We start from the raw sequence: 14,460 nt of genomic DNA on the forward strand, positions 1-14,460 counted from the left end.
ACAAACCGGTATCTGGTTCCGCTGTCAGATTCCAAGCAATTTTGCCCTAAGGATAACATCAGCGCGCAATTTTTGTTCTAAATGTTTTAATTGCGTTGTGGCTGTGACGGGTCTTTCAACAATTTAAAAAAAAAAAAAAGTGGTAGGATACTTTAAGCATTAAAAACAGAAGCGAGACACACGAAACGTGTTTCTGATGGTCTAATTATCGTGTAACTGTATAAATAATGGATAAAAGAATGGGGGGAAAAAGTAACATTCGCTTACCTTGGTTCTTAGTGATTTTTATTTCTGTTAGGACAGCCAAAGAACAAAAAAAAAAAAGGAACTTAATTTTTATTGTTCACCTGCTATTCACTGACCATTTCACCACGCCGTTCACCAGCCGGCGGCGGCCCACACTCGCTGACGAACGCCTGAGAGCAGCCGGGGGTTGGTGCGCGCCCCGGCGTCAAACACGCCGAACACCGACAGCTCTCCCAGCCCCGCAGGACCGGCTGCCCGCCGGAGCGGAGCGGGGGAGCCCAGCAGCTTCCCTCTCCCCGCCGAGAGGCAGCTGCTGCGGGGTCCGGAGGGCCCAGGCCCGCTCGCCGTCGCGGTGCCGCGGCCGACTGCCGCCCGGCGGGGCGGGGCGGGGCCGGTCAGTCAGGGCTGAGCGGCACGGGGCGGGGCGGCCGCCTGACGTCGCTCTGCGGGGCACCAATGAAGCGCAGCCACGCCTGCCGCGGGCGCCCGCGTGCCCGGAAGGGGCGTGGCGGCCGCGGGTGGCGGCGGCGGCCGGGCCGGTTCGCGGCGTCTCTTCAGCGGCGGGGTCCGCTCCCGCCTGGGCGCAGCGCGGCCCCCGGGCCGCCGCCGGCGGAGCCATGTCGCCCGCTATCGCGGCCAAGGAGGGCGGCCGGCAGCGCCGGGCCGGGAGCCACCACCACTGCCTGGACGTGAGGAGCGAGGTGCCGCCCGCCCTGGCGCTCTGCGAGGACGGGCTGCCGGGCGCCGAGGCCGAGGCCGAGGCGCTGCTGCCGCCGGAGCCGGGCTTGCGGGGGGCGCGGGGGTACCGGGCGGAGCTGGGCAGCATCCTGCTGCTGCTGGTGCTATATGTGCTGCAGGGCATCCCGCTGGGGCTGGCGGGCAGCGTCCCCCTCATCCTGCAGAGCAAGAACGCCAGCTACACCGACCAGGCCTTCTTCAGCTTCGTCTTCTGGCCCTTCAGCCTCAAGCTGCTCTGGGCCCCCTTGGTGGACGCTGTCTACCTGCGGGGCTTCGGCCGCCGCAAGTCCTGGCTGGTGCCCACGCAGTACGTCCTGGGGGTCTTCATGATCTACATGTCTACCCAGGTGGACGTGCTGCTGGGTGACGGGGAGGGCCGGGGCCCCGACGTGGTGGCCCTCACTGTGACTTTCTTCCTCTTCGAGTTCCTGGCGGCGACGCAGGACATTGCGGTGGATGGCTGGGCCCTGACCATGTTGTCCAGGGAGAACGTGGGCTACGCCTCCACCTGCAACTCCGTGGGCCAGACGGCCGGCTACTTCCTGGGCAACGTCCTCTTCCTGGCCCTCGAGTCGGCCTCCTTCTGTAACAAGTACCTGCGGTTCCAGCCCCAGCCCCAAGGGATTGTTACCCTCTCAGGTACTGCCTGGGTGCTGCCGGCCTGTGCGTGCTGATGCTGGGATGGGTCTGCTTCTTCCCTGAGCCTTCAGAGCGAGCGGTGGTTTGGCACTGTGAAATGAGCAGGGTTGGTTTGTCCCCTGCCCATGAGCAAGCACAGCCTGCCGGGAAGCTGGTGGAGTCCACTGCTACATGCACTGAACTTCCAGGCTTCCTTGGGGTTAGGAGTGTGGGAAACCTGCCTTGTCATTACCTTGGCTGACCTAAGCATTCTGGAGACATTTTTTTTTCCCTAGTTTAATGACCATAGAATAGATTATTGTTTAAAAAAAACCAAACAAACAAACCAAAAGCTTTGCCTCTCTTTAAGGAGGCCATTTACAAACATCTCCTTCTGTGAGGAAGGAAAGAGGAAATTAAAAAAAAAAAAATAACTCTTCCAAGATGGTATTGTTCATGGAAGTAGAAATGACAAGTGTTCAGGGTTGACCACATAATCGATTTCTGAAGGAAGGCCTTATTGTAGTAAATTAAGGGGGATTTTGTTTTCTCTTTAATGAATTAAATGGAGTCTGGTAATCCAACCCTAACTAGCTGTTAGTATAGAGATGTCTTCTGTTTGGTGTGGTTTGGGTTGTTTGGGATTTTTTTCAGAAGGGTTATATGTGGTGGTTGATGTTAGGCGTATTACCTAGAAGATGCTTAAAATGCACGTTTTGGTTGCAAGGTTGAGTTTAGGCAGCTCAGCTTATGGGAGGACAGGAAAAACTGGCACCACTTCTAGTTGCAGTCTCAAAGTGACCCTGGCTAGCAATGAAGAGTAAACTTTCATGGCTTTAGTTTCTTTCCCTCTCTTACATTGATTGCTCTGCCTGTATCATGTAAGATGCCAAAAGGTACACCAAAACGGAGTTGAATTGTTGTTTAAAGGCTAGTTTTCGCTTTCTATCCTGTACCTATCTTGTTGATAAATCAGGATATCAATTTCCAAGACCGCTGTACTTATTTTGTCTACGAAGCTATCACAGTTGCTGACTAGTCTTCCTCTTTCCTTTCAGTTGATAACCCTATGTCTGGTCTATATGTCAACAAGCATAGAGTAGTCCTCAAAGTAACCCTGCTGGTTTATTGCTTTCCTTTGTTTTCCCTTGCTCTGTAGTTCATCAGTGCTGGCGTGTCTCTTCCCTCTTGCTCCAGGGGCAGTCTGACGTCTTTTACTGCTGATGCAACTTGCAAATCACTGGTGTAGTTAAGAGAGCTTGGTTTGTCTATACTTACCTCCGCTGTCCAGGTTTTTTGTTGTCTTGGTTTTTCTCAGTACAGTTTGTATAAATGGATTTGTTACTATTACAAGAGTACTGTCTTTGAGAAAAAAAAAAATTATCCCAAACCTAAAAAACACCAATGCAACCTGTTTAACTTGTCCTGGAGTACTAACCTGGAAGGAGTAAGAAAAGCAAATAGCTCTGACACTATAGTTGCAGGATATGGGTTTTTGTTTGCTAAAACCAGCTGCAAGAAATTTCTGTTCCCTTGTTCATGTGACTGTATGCCACAATTTGCTGTGTCGTGTTTCTCCTGAAGCAGCTGTAGAGCAGTACTGTAAACCTGCTCACTGGAATGAGGAGAGTGGCTCTCTGGTGCTAGTGCTGGTTGTAACAGGGCTTATGCTGAGCTGGTTCAGGCACTTAAAGCAGGAGAAAACTTTGCAGTTTGAAAAGGTGAAAAGTTTTCTGCCAGTTCAGATCTCTGAACGCTTTTGTCGTAGGCTGAGTGCTGATGCTAGGGAAAGAAGAAGTCAATGCTTCACGATCCCAAGTGAACTTCAAGTTGTTGAGAAGCAACAGCGTTAGTTGTTTGCCATGCAGTCGCATGTGTGCCTGTCCCAGAGTGAAGGAAGAGAGGTAAAGCGCGAGTGCGGGAAGAAGGTGCCCCTTCAAGGCAGCCCAGACCTACCTGGGCCAGCGACTGTGGAGCACCCTTTTTCCTGGGAAGAGATGTGTAGTTTTAGAATTACTTAAAGCTGTTGTGATGAAGCACCTGTGTCCCCCATGCACACCTCGTTGATGGTTATTTTTATCAGCCTGGTCTGTCCCTGATCTAGTTCAAAAGTTTGCTTTGCCCTGACACAATGGTTTATTTTGCTAGTATTGGTATAGAGGCAGAGACAAAATAGGGATGGGGCCAGGCAGCACTGGTGGCACCAGAAACTTTATGCTAGAAATTCCTTGGGTAAACTATAATTTTTAAGTTCTCTTGCTTGTAGCCTGTTAGTGGACTATATGGCTGCTGGCTTTGCTTTTGTGGTTTTGTTTTGTTTTTTTCCCCTAATCCAGCCATTGCTGTATTGCAGCTGACAGGGCTGACCTGATCAGGAGTATTCATGCGATGATGTTCAAAGCTATTTCTATGCCTGTCCTCGCACCGTAAGTCTCTCACTGCGGTGATAATGCTTAGTGCTATTATTAGAGTACCACTGCTGTATGTCTTTTGTAGACAATAGCTGTGATCAGCATGACTCTCTGAAAACTCATCTTTTACCTAAAAATATATGTACCTTTTTCTAACAGAGGAGAGAGCAATCTGACAGCATTGGTTATGAGATGCTCTCTCCTTTTCTTTAGAAAAGGTAAAAGTAACTGATGTGGAAGCAGCAGAAAATGGTTTGAAATGCCTTTTTTTCTTTTACGCTGAGAACGCTAGGTTATAGCTAAAGTAGTCTTTCCATGTTTTCTTCCATGCTTGTCGTGCTTGTTCTCTTCCTGTGCATAAGAAGCAGCTAGTAATTGCTTAAACCTTTGCACTGTCTTTGCCCTTTCACCAGCCCTCGCTGCTTACTTTCAAGTCACCATGAGGCTTCTGGAGTTGCTCGTGACCAGGAAGATAAAAGGCTACTTCTGTCTTACCCTCTGTGTGTTACTGAGTTCTTTCTTAACTCTTTCGTAAAGGTAGAGGACAGGATTATCTTAGATTAATCCATTCACTAACTCAAAAAGTACTTGCCATAAAATATTGGTGTGTTTTTACTATTGCTGCCTTCAAATCCACAATTTAGCAAATATTATATCTGCTTAAAATAGAGCACTTAAGAGTTAGCAAGTGTAATAGCCGCTTAGACATATTTGAGTGACTCTCTACTTGACGACTGTGTAAGAACTTTCATCAGGACATCTTTACACTCATAAGTATAAATCTTTGTTTCCTTCAGCTGGTAAGTAGATATTATATAGAGAGTATAGAACTGAGGCACAGAATAGTTACATGACTACACGGTAAATCAACTGGAGAGTTGTGAATGGCTTCTTCCTCTGAAGTTTTTTTCCCTGTCTTGTAACTATTAAATGTGTTTTTTTCCTCCTTGATCAGCTTTTGGTGGTTGTATGTGTAATCCTTCAACATTTTCCTTTCTGTTTCTGCTCTGACATGCTCATTGTGGCAGTAATACACAGAACACCAGGGAAGAGACCTGGTTTGGTGCTGCTCTTAGATCTCAAGCAAATGTGGTTATAGAGTGAGGGGCAGGGAAGAGCTATCGCATGTAGTTATGTGTTTGTGGTTTGCTTTTGTTGCTTGTTTTTAGGAGGGTCAATGAGTGATGTTTTTATTCAATTTTTGATTATTAGGTTTATATTGTTGCAAAATAACTGCATTTTAGATACTCAGTGGATTGTTAATGAAGTGTTGATGGTGGCTGCTGGAAAGATTTTTTTTTTAAATTTTAATTTTTTTTTTCCTCCAGATTTCCTGTTTTTCTGGGGAGCTGTCTTTTTAATTACTACTACACTGGTTGCCCTTTTGAAAAAGGAAAACAAGGAACTAACACCAACAAAAGAAGAAACAAAAGGCATCACTGATACATACAGGCTGCTATTCTCAATAATCAAGATGCCGGCAGTTCTTACTTTCTGTCTCTTGATTCTCACAGCAAAAGTAAGTAAATACATATATGAATTGTTAGATGCTGATGATACGAGTGTCTGAAAGGTTGCTGAGTCCCTGTGGTGTTGGTTAGTTCTTAGTTGTGCTAGGGGTTGTCATCAGAGTTCCAAACTTTCACATGAAATTTGAAACAAAGTTGCTTATATCATTCTGCTAAGTAAGGCTGTACAACGGAAAACAGTTGTTTGAGCTTTTCTAAGTGTTTACACAAGCATTAAAGAGAAGTTTGATTGCAATCTAGTATTTAAGCAATTTGTTCTTAAACGTTTTTAAACAGCTAGGCTGTTTGTGTAGTCTGCGTTTAAAAGTACCAAAAATGTTTCTTTTAATGTAAATGCTATTCCCAGAATCTGCAACTCTGTACAAACTAGGTTTCCACGGCTTCTTGTTGGCCATTGTGGATACCAACAGCAATTAAGGCACAGGCATGAACATCATTGCTGTGTTTAATGTTCTTGGTATAGTTTTGGCACTGATGGCAAGAAGAGAGTGCAAGTGTAGAACATGTTTCAAAACGGATTAGGAAATCAAATGAGATGCAAAAGTGAATTGTACTCTATCACGTTTCTCAATTTACTTAATACTGCGTAAACTGAATTTCTGGCCAAACTATCACTGCTTTCCCCAGTTTATTTTGTCTAACTTATATTGCAGGTTGGATTTTCAGCAGCAGATGCTGTAACAGGACTCAAACTGGTGGAAGAGGGCGTCCCAAAAGAGCACTTAGCTCTGCTAGCCGTTCCAATGGTTCCTTTACAGATAATATTGCCTCTGATTATCAGCAAATATACAGCAGGCCCCCAGCCACTGAACACATTTTACAAAGCTATGCCTTTTAGGTAAAAAGAAACAAATCTTGTTTGACAGAAATGTAGTGATTTGTGTATTCAGATGAAGCATAGGATTTCTTGTGTAACTCTTAAACTTCCAGATACAAGAAAGTATGTCAGAATTCTCATAGGAATTTGAACTCTCCGTCTTGTGCCTTGAAGATGATTCATGTAGTAACACACGTAAGAAAGTGGAACATGAGGTGTTTTTAAGATGCATATACAACAGCATTAGAGCAGTACTCTCCTGCTCGAGTGTCGATAGCTCCTTATTCATGAATCGCTCTCACTAGATCCAGGACTGTATCTGTAAAATTACATGTGCGTCCCAATGTAAGAGTGGCAGAACACATTGACAAGTCATTTGGTGCATCTACTGGATGTATGCTTTGCTGAGGTAACGGAGAGTAAAAGAAGCTGAATTATTTTGATATGGACAAGGAGACATTTCATTTCTGTGTTAAGTGTTTTATATAGGAGTTTGCTTATGGAATTCTAAAACCAGTGAATCCAGCAAATTACCTAATGCTGTTACTCAGTAAATCATGTAACATGCCTGTAACAGGTAGGCATTACTTTAACGTGTTCTTATGCGACTATGTATGTTTTTGCCAAAAAAAGAAAAGAGAAGGTCTTGCTCCAGTTGAATTTTGTTAGATATCATGTGCGTTGCTTTCTACAAAAAGTAAATTTCTGTGTGAAGGGGCAGGGGATAAAGCTGGTATGGGAGATCTAGTAGTGAATTATGTTAATATGGAAGACAGAATTGTTTAGGTATAAAATGTTTACCATGTCAGTGCTTGTCAAATGTTTAATATCTAATTCTATCTAAGATAGAAGTAGTTTTAACTATTTAGATATAAACTGTTTTAATATATTTTGTATTTATAAATGTTCAATAGTTGCTTTGTATCAAGGAAACACATGGGGAGAATTACTTGAATTACAAATTATCTTTCTTGTTCCTCCAGATTACTGCTTGGTCTGGAATTTGCTTTTTTGGTATGGTGGACTCCTAAAGTAAAACATGAAGGAGGATTTCCTGTCTACTACTATGTTGTAGTACTGTTGAGTTATGCTTTACATCAGGTAACATACACTGCATGTGGGAAGGGAGGGGGACAGGAGGGTATTTCGTATGAATCAACAAGAGGACTATAAATGCCATTGTTTGCTTTTGTCCTTAGTTATACTAGCATTCCTCTAAGTCTGACCTGCTGTGCTGTATGGCTATATTTACTTTTGATACTCCTGCCAATATTATTTGTCCCTCTTCAATGTGCTCCATTGAACATCTTCTACGAAGTTACGTTTAGTTGACCACATCTGCTTTCGTTGACCAGATTTTTTTCCCCAAAACCAGAAGCTCAAAAGCATGGTGGAGCTGGAGAAATCTCAGCATACTGACTGAGTTTCATAGGCATGATGATGATTGTGCACATTGTGTGGATCCATTATGTGGATCCTAGAAAAAATACTTCATTGATTTTGGAGAAACATCGTAATGGATCTGATCCAAAGGCCTGGAAAACAAATGCCTGATACAAACTGGGCTTCAGATCAGAACTAAAATGTATGCAATGCCTTGAGAGTTGATTTTAAATGCAGAAGTGTTATTTTTATCTGGCTATTTTATCTGACCTTATCATACTTATCAGTTTGATAACCTGAGTCATTCCAATGCATGGGAGGCAGGGTCCATTTCAGCATGACTTGAGACAAGCGGCAAGGCGACTTCTTGGTATTAGTAGAGAGACAGACTGCAGAAGTAATTTCATCCTTGTGCAATTTTAAGCTGTTGGGATTATTCTTCCATCAATGTTGCTAACTTCAAGTAATCTCTTAGAATAGTTTTTGTGTTAGAGTTTTTAGTTGTCATTGTCTGTATCTGGAGAGACCTTACTGTCCTGTGGGTTTTCTTACCTCTTCTATAGATCACGCTGTATAGCATGTATGTTGCAATAATGGCTTTCAACGCCAAAGTCAGCGATCCGCTGATTGGAGGGACCTACATGACGCTCCTAAACACTGTGTCGAATCTGGGAGGGAACTGGCCTTCCACCGTTGCACTCTGGCTTGTGGACCCACTAACAGTGAAAGAGTGTGCAGGGGCCCAGGAACAGACCTGTGGAACTACAGTTGCTGCAGAAGTAAGTTTTGGAGGCTGTGAAGGTCTCTCTTCAGTTATTTCTCAATGAAATTGCTTCTCTTAGTATTTTTTTGCCTTTGAAAACCTTTGTACTGCATAGCTTGTACTTAAAAATTCACACTGATTGACCTAATTTTCCTGTCTGATAAAATTAAGTCTGTTTTTATCTGTACGCTCTTAATAACTAACATTTTTACCAAAGATTTACGGTTGCAGAGTAGTTGTCCGCTTCTTTTTGGGCTGGGATGAAAAGCTGGTGGCAGAAGCACTAGATTGGTGCCACATTCTCTGCAGTGTAAGGAGTCTGTAGTTACATTTTTGAGAGTAAACCTTTCTAAGTTCGGAGTTGTGTAATTAGGTGCTCTGTCCTTGGCAGGCTGTCTGTCCCCCAAGTCCCTTAAGTTTTGTGGTAGGTTTCTGTTCCTTCTGTCTTTCTGGGGGCTTCCTATCTGGATGCCTTGATACCTTCTCCAGTGACATTACTTTGCTCTCTGTCTTTGATCATCACTTTCCACGTGAAATTGAGCGGTGTGACTGGCTGCCTTCCCAGCCAGTAGAGCCCTTTGGAAGAGAACAAAGAACATGCTGTGCTACTGTACACAGATTAAACAACAGGACACAAAACTGCCTGGAAAGCAAGGTTTCAAATTCACCTCCTCATGAGCAAATGAGAAATTTTAACATGACTCTGATTTCAAAGAGTGGAAATGTTTTGGGGTTTTTTTTTTGTTTTTTTTTCCCATACTCATGACTGAGATTTATTTCACTCTTGAATGCCAGGACTCTTTGGGATTGGAGGTTCTCTAAACAAACGAAGTGTTCTAGGAGTCAAACATGACTCATGTAAACTGGAGTTACAGTTTTTACTAGTTGCAGAGGGGAAACTGCTTCTGCAGTGTGTGCTTTTTCAGCCTGTCTCTCATTGGCTTCCCTCTAATTAGGTTCCCTGTGCCTGGGCCTCTACTGAACTTAAGTCCCTCCTCCTTCACCTCACTCCTCTGATCTTTTTTCATATCCTCCCAGCTGGTAATGTTCCACCACCACTCCCTTCTTATTCCTAATCTGATCTTGACAGGTCTCAGAATAATGCAAATGCTGGCAGAACCTCAGCTCAGAGGATTGATTTATCTTGGGATTATAGCAGTATTGAAAGCGGAACAATAGCAGAAATGATCGTGTGCTGTACACTTACCCTTTAAATGCTGGAGTTTTTGCCTTCCAGTTCTGCAATTAAAAAACATCCTGGGCATGTTTTCCCCAGAAGTATGCAGCGTTCTGTACTGTCCATTTGCAGATTCAGTGTGGTGAGAGGCAAGGGTATAACTTCTGAAGAAGCAGTTTGGATGGCGGGGGGGGGGGGGGGGGGCGGAATCTTTCTTCATGGGATTAAGAACAGTGGTTGCATCTCCAGGCCAGCATGAGACAGCTAGACAGTTTCTGTTTTCTAGAGTTAGCCCCTTGGGCCAATATGCTCCATTTCTCAAATGTTTTATAACAGTTTTGTTACTTCTCATACTGATGGTGAGCTTGAAAGCCTCTCTTACTAACTTCATAAGAAACAAGGAAGAGTAAACAAATACATTTAGTCATAACCAAGAGCAGGTAAAAAACAGTGGATATCTAATGCCTCCTTTCTAAAAGTCTGTGTTTCTGTATGTCCCAGAGACTACTTAATGCATCAACTTCTGCTTCTCTGTTTCAGCTCTGCACAAAAGCTGGTGGTTCCTGTGTTACTACCCTGGATGGTTACTACGTGGAATCAGTCATCTGTGTCATTCTGGGATTTGGGTGGTGGTTCCTACTTGGGCCAAAATTTAAAAAGCTACAGGATGAAGGACAGTCTTCGTGGAAGTGCAAGAGGAGCCATTGATGCAGTTTAAATACTGGATGGACTAGTAAGGTCATTTTAGTTTTATTACAAAGACATATCCCATAATCAATAAACAGGAATATAGGTATTTTTAAATGCCACATCGCTGAAAAAATGGGTGGCTGAGACGGTGGTATGTTTGTATGCGATACCACTTGCCCTCCCAATATGAAAATGTTAAGTTCAGAAAGTAATTGTTAAAAAATGGCACCTATGTACTGCATACATATCTCCGAGCTCTTAGCTTCAGAGTCATGGCTGCTGGTATAACCAATATCCGAATTTCCATATGGTAACTATGGAAAAGCTAATTGTGCCATGTCTATCTAAACAGCAGCATTGTCAGCTAAGTTCCAACTCTTAATTTTCAAACAGAAATGATCTAACACGGGGAGTTGACCCGAGGAAGGATGTCAAAGGCATTTTGACTTGTAGGTTACGCGTGTTGTACTGCGGCATTCCTTGTGGGAAGATAAATGTAAAGTGTCTGTGGGCTTTGTTTCTTCTCACTTTCTGAACTGTAACCACACCTCAAAGGATGAGATGTTTCAGAGATTCTTTTAAATGTATTTTCTGGCTTTTATAAGCTTTAAAGATTTATAAGAAAATATTTTTATAAACAAATTACATTTGTTTAATTTATTTCCACTGTTTCAAAGCATTTCGATTTACATTCAACGTACTTTCTTGATGAAAAATTGCTGTAAGATAGGACTTAATAGTAACGCACAATACTCTAAGCCTTGAGCCCTGAAGATGTAAACTGGACAGTGCAGCAGCTAGCACATAAAGACAGGTTTCAAAAGGAGAGGGCATGCAGGCCTTCGGAAGGCAGTTGTTATTTTGAGGGAATGAATTGATAGTGTCGGTTCCTCTATGTCACTAAAATTTGAACATTCAATTTCAAAATCCATGGAAAAAATGTGACTGTTGCCAGCTAGGTGTAAGAAAAGATGATCAGTGCCTTTGAAAGTGATTTGGTGATGACAAACTTGCCAAATTCCCAGTCAGTTGGTGTACGACTTACGTAAATCAAAGAAGCTAAATCCTGTGGTCGAGCTGCTACAGAAATTTATTACTGATGCTGTGTGGTGGAAACATTCCCGTTGCATTTATCAAAAATGACTTCCCTCCTGAGTGCCTTAGTGATGTACAGCAAGTGTACTGTACGCCTAGAGAGAGGGCACTTGGACATTGTTGGATGTATATGGTACATCGTTATTAAAAAAGAAAACTATTAAAAATACCTTTGAAAGGTACGTGATTTTCTTTTCCGTTCCGTTTCTTGCCTTGTCAATATTGGAAGTATTGCATCCTGAGCTTTGTGTTCCAAACTCCCGGAAGGGGCTGTGGATCTTTTGTTACTGTATGATTCAGGAAAAAAGTGAATCGATAGCAAACTTTTTACTGACTGGCGGGGACATGGGTGTGTACAGTGTCTAAATGACATAAGGAGTAAGAAGGTGTCCAGAAGAGGACAGTGTGACCAGGTGCTTCCCTGGGCACTGAAGCCCGTTCCGCTGTCTCTTCCCCTCTCCCCTCTCAGTGACAGCCTTGACAGTCGGTGGTGGAAAGCCAAACCCCAAGCTGTGGATCTCCCCCGGCTGTGATCTGTGGCCCAGCAACAGCACATTCCCACAATTTGTTTCAAGTACAGCAAAATCAGTCAGGCTAAATAAAATCACATTGTTTTTACTCCCCAAAGTAAAAGTCTTCCGATTTCACCGCTGCATAAGCACAAAGAATGCAAGAATATATCAGAGATTTGTAATCAAAGGTGGATGCATCTTGCAGTCCTGGCCAGACCATTGGAGTGACTGGGTATGAGGCACTTCAGTTCTGTGTCTTTACTGGAGCACTGGGCCACTTTAATTGCATCTTGTCCATACCTAGAGATTTTTTTTCTTTTTTTACTTTTTGGACTTTGAGGAAAAACTTCTCAAGTGCAGAATATGAGAAATTAAATTCATCTTTGCAATTTTGTTTCACTATTTCTGAAGGTGCCAGTGAAACTTGTTATTAATAAAGTTCGGTTGAGGATTGCTTATTAGATGGTCTTCACAACATCAAAATTAAACATAAATTCCAAATCAGTAGTAATATATATGGAATGTGACCTAAATTAAATAACTGTCTCCTCTTACAAACTGGAGAAACAACAGATGGATTAGGTTTTTTTTAATCTATGTTGCTATTTTGTAACACAAGTCAGAAATGTTACTGCTGTACCAGTGTTTAGCAGGTTGCTGAAAAGAACCAGTAAACTTTTGGGTTTGCTGCTTCTTTTCTCCCAACCCTATTTTAAAGTGAAATAATTTATTTTTTTGAAAGGTTAGAATTATTGTAGACTTAAACATCTTTAACATGAAAAAAAAAAACCCAACTTTTTAAAAAGACAAGAAGAAAGAAGCAACCCAACCTCTTCCTTGAGAGCCTGTTATTAAAATGGGAACTGGAGCAGGCGAATGGTAGCAGGTACTGCGATAGATCCCTTAATTACTGCAAGGGCTTCGTGGTCCTACGTGGCCTGAGCAGGCCTGGGGGGAGCCAGATGTGTGTTACCTCTAGCAAAAGGGAAATGGCAGAAATTGGTTTTTTGTAGGTAAAGGGTTTGTCCTGGTTTAAATTCCTGAGCAGAATCATTGTGAAGTGAGACAGGTCCCAGGGGAGAGGGGGGAGCGAAGGGTCGGTGCAGCAGGACACGGGGAGGAGAGGTAGGGAACAGCTCTCCCCTTCAGTGCCTGTGTCGTTACGGGGACCTACCGTGCAAGAAAGTCGTCATCGCCTGCGCTCGCGAGTGTAATTTGTTGTCATTTCCCAAAATCCTTGAGAGGCAAATACTGGTGCTCCAAAATTCAATTTTGTAATTCCAGTGCCCAGAAAGAGTGTGTGTAAGGCAGAGTTTAAGGTCTGACAAGCTGCGTAAGATGGGATTGCGCACCTGCGGCTGCTGCGCCCTGCCTCCTGCGGCCCCGCGAGGAAACGGCTGAGGAGCGAACCTGCCGGTGCTGCGTCCTGTGAACTTTGGCGTTGTCAGTGTGCTATCCCTCACAACAACCGACGGTTCTTATTTTAAGAATTATTAACCACCTCCACGTTTCATCTCTGTTACGGACCCCGGTTGCTGATTGTCAACAGTTCTTCGTTTTCTGTAAAGTTGTTTTGTTTCATTGTCTTCTGGGTGTTCTCAGTGTAGTTTCACATGACAAATGCTGTTCTAAACTGGCTGATAGGAGAGGGTGTTCAGATTATTTTTGATCTGATAAAAAGGGGAAGAGAGTTCTGTCGCTGCGTAAGCACTGTCGGGTCCGCTGTGGGAAAGCAGAGCATCTCCCTGCAGCGGGGAATGGAGCAACTGAGTTTTTGCAGGCAACAATATTCTCTGACTCTCTTGACCCCCGCCCATGAGACAATGTTATTTATTTAGCGTTTTACCCAAAATACCAATTGTAGCAGTCAGCAGTACGCTTCCAAATTGTCGTTTAGATAAAAGTCACGTTTTTCCTGAAAACAAGAGTTTGCACTATTTCTGTATTTATTACTTAATCTTAAAATGTTCACAGTTGGTAAATAAAGCAAAACTAACAACTATACCCCTTTCTCTGAAAAAAATTACAGGGGTAATATTTACTTGTCCAACTTACCCATAGCCATTCATTTAAGAATTGTTTTAGTTTGAACCTTAGATAAAATGTTTTGATTCAAGTATGGGTTTTGCTGCCTCGGATTATAAATTCCCAACTAGATCTGTGCTTTTCCTGAAATCCTGAGTTGTGACCATTAACGGTATCATCTCATGTATCGCCTGTTCATGTAGAAACCTAGAACTGGGTTGAAATGGAAGACTTGTGTAAACATAAATCCAGTTTTATATCATTGTCAGGTTATTTTCTTACAATGCATGTATTTCTTTAAAGACCATATAGGTGCATTGCACAGATGGGCATTTGATTCAGCTGAGGGAAACGGTTGGCTTGAGCCATTTGGTAATGAATTACAAATATTTGTTAGTTCTGAACTGAGGGAAAAGAATAAACAACAATGATGAATCCAGGAATGTTCCAAAGTTG

The 14,460-nt window shown here is 43.2% G+C and overlaps 2 protein-coding genes across 6 annotated transcripts in view; one reads left to right on the top strand and one right to left on the bottom strand.

Moving 5' to 3' along the window:
- GMPS (guanosine monophosphate synthase) overlaps positions 1–638 on the bottom strand; it is a 29,715-nt gene extending 29,077 nt beyond the window's left edge. Inside the window, exon 1 of one of the 4 annotated variants that reach the window (XM_087738771.1) lies at positions 363–638. Coding sequence is in view for 1 of the 4 variants with exons in the window: in XM_087738773.1 (XP_087594899.1) it covers positions 363–365 (3 nt within the window). In the remaining 3 variants the exon portion in view is untranslated. Of the gene's footprint in view, positions 1–267; positions 285–347 lie in introns of those variants that run through there. The other 3 variants (XM_087738769.1, XM_087738773.1, XM_087738770.1) reach the window with 3 other exon arrangements.
- A 104-nt stretch (positions 639–742) lies between these two features.
- SLC33A1 (solute carrier family 33 member 1) lies at positions 743–14,442 on the top strand. Of its 2 annotated transcripts, XM_087738775.1 has the most exons (7): positions 743–1,623; positions 5,342–5,532; positions 6,196–6,380; positions 7,343–7,460; positions 8,306–8,521; positions 10,223–10,415; positions 13,264–14,442. In XM_087738775.1, the coding sequence occupies exons 1-6, from the start codon at positions 864–866 to the stop codon at positions 10,388–10,390; spliced, it is 1,638 nt and encodes a 545-aa protein (XP_087594901.1). In that variant the 5' UTR covers positions 743–863; the 3' UTR covers positions 10,391–10,415; positions 13,264–14,442. The 2 variants fall into 2 exon arrangements, with proteins under 2 accessions (XP_087594901.1, XP_009462133.2); XM_009463858.2 differs by lacking the exon at positions 13,264–14,442 and having other exon boundaries at positions 10,223–11,655.
- Positions 14,443–14,460: the final 18 nt, after the last annotated feature.

This window comes from Nipponia nippon, unplaced genomic scaffold (genome assembly GCF_047370975.1).
Source record: "Nipponia nippon isolate SJK-2023a ecotype South Korea unplaced genomic scaffold, ASM4737097v1 scaffold_7, whole genome shotgun sequence".
Lineage (NCBI taxonomy): Eukaryota > Metazoa > Chordata > Aves > Pelecaniformes > Threskiornithidae > Nipponia > Nipponia nippon.

Bases quoted from the DNA above. Each gene is read 5' to 3' on its own strand.
- SLC33A1 (XM_087738775.1), top strand. From the start codon at position 864: ATGTCGCCCGCTATCGCGGCCAAGGAGGGCGGCCGGCAGCGCCGGGCC. The intron at 5,533-6,195 runs GTAAGTAAATAC...CTTATATTGCAG, and splicing joins TCTTGATTCTCACAGCAAAA to GTTGGATTTTCAGCAGCAGA. The intron at 8,522-10,222 runs GTAAGTTTTGGA...TCTCTGTTTCAG, and splicing joins GAACTACAGTTGCTGCAGAA to CTCTGCACAAAAGCTGGTGG.